Source organism: Sinocyclocheilus grahami, unplaced genomic scaffold (assembly GCF_001515645.1).
Source record: "Sinocyclocheilus grahami isolate Dianchi unplaced genomic scaffold, SAMN03320097.WGS_v1.1 scaffold65.1, whole genome shotgun sequence".
Lineage (NCBI taxonomy): Eukaryota > Metazoa > Chordata > Actinopteri > Cypriniformes > Cyprinidae > Sinocyclocheilus > Sinocyclocheilus grahami.
Window position 1 is genome coordinate 860774 of NW_015505244.1, and position 4025 is coordinate 864798.

The 4025-nt window shown below is 42.9% G+C and overlaps 1 protein-coding gene across 1 annotated transcript in view; it reads right to left on the reverse strand.

Moving 5' to 3' along the window:
- Positions 1-594, reverse strand: part of LOC107584942 (serine/threonine-protein kinase OSR1-like) — a 90447-nt gene extending 89853 nt beyond the window's left edge. The window contains exon 1 of the mRNA XM_016271723.1: positions 370-594. Coding sequence (XP_016127209.1) covers positions 370-439 — 70 coding nt within the window. The 5' untranslated portion in view covers positions 440-594. The remainder of the gene's footprint in view (positions 1-369) is intronic.
- Between the last annotated feature and the right edge of the window lie 3431 nt (positions 595-4025).

Below are 4025 nucleotides of genomic sequence, written 5' to 3' on the forward strand. Positions count from 1 at the left end.
GAAGAGAGAGGGAAAGAGAGAGAGGAGGAGAGAGAGAGAGAGAGAGAGAGAGAGAGAGAGTTGGCATACGTGACAGGCTTGACAACTGAAGTGGATGTTTGAGTCTTTTGCAGACACCCATTTAACTCATTAGCTTTTTGAGCGTTGAAATCCGATGTCATGTGCTCTTAACAACTGCTAATTTGTTTAAAAACTCCAAACCCCGGTTCAAATACAACATTTAAAGCTTCACAGAACCGCCAGCAACCTACTCTGAACAACAGCAAGCCCAACTTATTTTTACGCAGCGTTTGCAGTAGAAACTCAACTTGTTTCTGGAATCACACAATGCCATGTATTCACCGGCTATCATAGAAGGCACACACTCACCGATCACCTCCTGCAGCTCATAGTCATCCTTGTTGATGGACCAGGGTTGAGAGCTCAGGTCCTCCGACATGTCTCAGGATTGCGTACCTTTAGTTAGATCCTGCTGAATCCAAGCAGTAGAGATGGGTGCTTACAGAAAACAACGTGTAAATGTTACTGTAATCCGCAAAGCAGTAGCATTGCAGCTCAACAGCCTTTCTATCATTCCCAAACTTTGCCACTAGCGCCAAAAGCCCCGCCCACCACATTCCTACACACTGACGGACGCTATAGTCAGCCATCTTGAGTGTGTAATAATTACACACTTATTAGCATTATTACCGTAGAAATATCATAGTAATTAGTTAATATTACTCCAATAAATTTGTGCTATTTAGTAATATGATTTTGCAATATTAACAATAAATGTATAACTATAATTTATTTAGTAGAAATTTTATATGACCTATATTTGAATGGCTGAGGAAGAAACATAATCAAGCAGCGTTAATTGTATTTTATGAGTTTCGTTCTGCACACAAACTACACAAACTGGTATAGGGAAATTAGCACACGTGCCAAGTGAAATCTACTGTAAGGAACATAACCTCCAACCTAATTCGTACATTCACTCAGGGCAAATTATTGCAATAATTGGTGACAAGTCAGCCCTAGTTCCATTAAACTTTTTATTTTATATTGTAATAAAATGCATAGTGGCCACTGATCTTTTTTGTTGTTGTTTTTTACGTTTATTATACTGCCATCTCGTGGAATAAACAGTACATGGGCCATTCTTCAAAAAGTATTCCTGTAAATGGTAAAGGACTTCTAGAAGTAGGTCAAGCTTAAGAATTTAATCTTTTCTTTTAATTACAACTTGATTACGGAAATACAGTGCTAAAGTTAGGTTAGTCACCACTTTGAGATTTTCATAATTTCTGTAAATTCATTATAGAATGTTGGATGGAATGTTAAATGAGACAAGCCAATAAAACATCACAGAATTCATCAAAACTTACTCTAATACTTGTCGCTTCCTGGAGGATGATGTCAATGGGCAACTCTTGTGTGAGTTAAAGGCAAGGGATAGGCCTATTACAAAAGATTAGAATGGAAAGTGAAATTGAAGAAAATCCAATTAAATGAGGATAATTACAACAATATTCTCAAGAATGCTTTAATAAATTCCATGTTAGAAATGCATTGCACCCAGAGACATGGCAAAAACTAATTTGAATTTTATGATATGATTATAAAATGTGAGACGTGAGACATTACTATAGCAATTTTTCATCCGCTGTGCTTCACTGTCGGTTCAGTGGTCAGTTTTTAAGTAGCAACTCAAGAAGTACTCTATTAATAGCATCAACCCCACAGTCTGTACAAATAACCAAACATGATTAAAAAAAAATAATAATTATAATAAATAAAAGAACCCATAAATGTATGTCGTGAGTCTCGTAACCAGTGGTGTAACGGAGTAATAATAATTCGTTACAGTACTTAAGTATTTTTGGAAGAATCTGTAGGCTACTTTACCTGGTTTTTATATTTCTGTCAACTTTCACTTTTACTCCACTATATTTAATGATTAAAATGTACACTTTTACTCCGATACATTTCCCCGAAGCATATTCGTTACTACAAAATAAAGTCGGAAGAACACAGACTGCAAGAAAGCAGGTTTGACGAATCGGTGGTTTGGCGCTTGTAAGTTTAGACTCCTAAAAAACACATTTGCCCATGTGCAAACAAGTGCTCGCAGTCGCAAAAGAGCGGATGATTTCATTTTCCAATCAATTCGAGGTGTGCGACATACAGTATATCGTCTGCGATAATATGGTAAGTGTTGTTTTAACGATGTGCGATCTGACATGATCGAGTATATCACAAAAACACACACAGAGTGCAGGCATACACTGTGATTTAGTCTATTAAAACGCATTCAGAATGCCCATCAGATTCAAGATAAGAGGCAATGCCTCTGTAAGTCTTTTATATCAATTAATAAGGTTATTAATCTATATCACAGTGTGCCGTTTTTTCTCCAGATATCAGCATGATAACAAATGTAATATTGATTTTATACAAGTTTAATAAAGTTAGTATTAAGTTACTTACATTTTAGATGCCTGTTTTTGCTGTATTTCGCCAATAAAATAGTTCCAGCTGAGCGACACGGTGTTTCCTTATTGAATGAATCAGTTTTTTGAACGAATGATTCAGTGACTCACTCATTAAAACAGTCAAATGTTTAATTCCTGAATGAATTAACCTTTTGAATGAATCGATTTAATCACAATGGCTCGCTCTTTAACTGTGACTTGCCGCCACCTACTGGCGGCTTTAATTTCGCATTTAAAGCGCCACCTGTGGCTTAATCTCTCAGAGATCCATGAGAAGGAGAACATTTTTCTCCTTGACGCCCCCATCTCTCAGTCTGGGCTATTTGGGGAGGCAGTCAACTCTGTGGTTGATAAATTTCGGGCAACCAAATCCCAGTCAGCGGCCCTCAGGCAGTTTATGCCCAGAAGGGCATGGGAGCCCCCTAATCCCTCCTGGCCCAGAGAGCGCTCCTTGCCCAGGAAGGAGACTGCCAGTAGGAGCAGCGACCCGGGTCGTCCCCCACTGCCCACGGTCTGGGGAGCCCGAGGCCGCCCATTGCCCCACCGGTGACCTCGCAAGCGGCTTGAGCTGAAGGGGTTTGACAGACCCAAGTCACTCCTGACTCTCATGTCAGGAAGAGGGAGCTTCCCCCACCTTACGAGGCTGGACCAGACCGTACAAATGTTTCTGCCTGCTTCTAAAATGCTCCCCTCCTGTCACATCCGCCACCCAGCACGTTTCGGTGTGCAGCAACCGTTCGACCTCTCTCTCTTTCAACATGAGGAATGGGAGACGCACCAGGTTTTCTCCCCCTACCATCTGTTCCTTCGTCACCTGCTGCTTACGTTATAGGAGACACGTGCGGTTCTCTCCCAGTGCCAGCAGACCCTGTACCACCTGCATTGGTTCTTGTAGACTCCCTCTTCCCGCGTCAGGACGCCAAGGGCCCTCCTTCGCGGTTGACGATGTCTCCCCCTCCTGACCATGTCGGCAAAACCCCAACACAGGCATGTCCTCAAACAGACTGCAACACTCTGCTTCCTCTGTGCTTCCAAGCCACAGCCATATCACCCTGCAGCCCAAGACTGGTTGCCCACTGAAGCTAAGCAGGGTTGAGCCTGGTCAGTACCTGGATGGGAGACCTCCTGGGAAAACTAGGTTGCTGTTGGAAGAGGTGTTAGTGTGGCCAGCAGAGGGTGCTCACCCTGTGGTCTGCGTGGGTCCTAACGCCCCAGTATAGAGATGGGGACACTATACTGTCAAAAAGCACCGTCTTTCGGATGAGACGTTAAACCGAGGTCCTGACTCTCTGTGGTCATTAAAAATGCCATGGCACTTCTCGTAAAGACTAGGGGTGTAACCCCGGTGTCCTGGCCAAATTGCCCCCCTGGCCCTTGTCAATTATGGCCTCCTAATAATCCCCAACCACTTGATTGGCTCTATGACTTTCTCTCCTCTCCACCTGTAGCTGGTGTGTGGTGAGCACACTGGCGCCATTGTCCTGTGGCTGCCGTCGCATCATCCAAGTGGATGCTGAACACTGGTGGTGGGTGCGGAGGGGCCCCCCC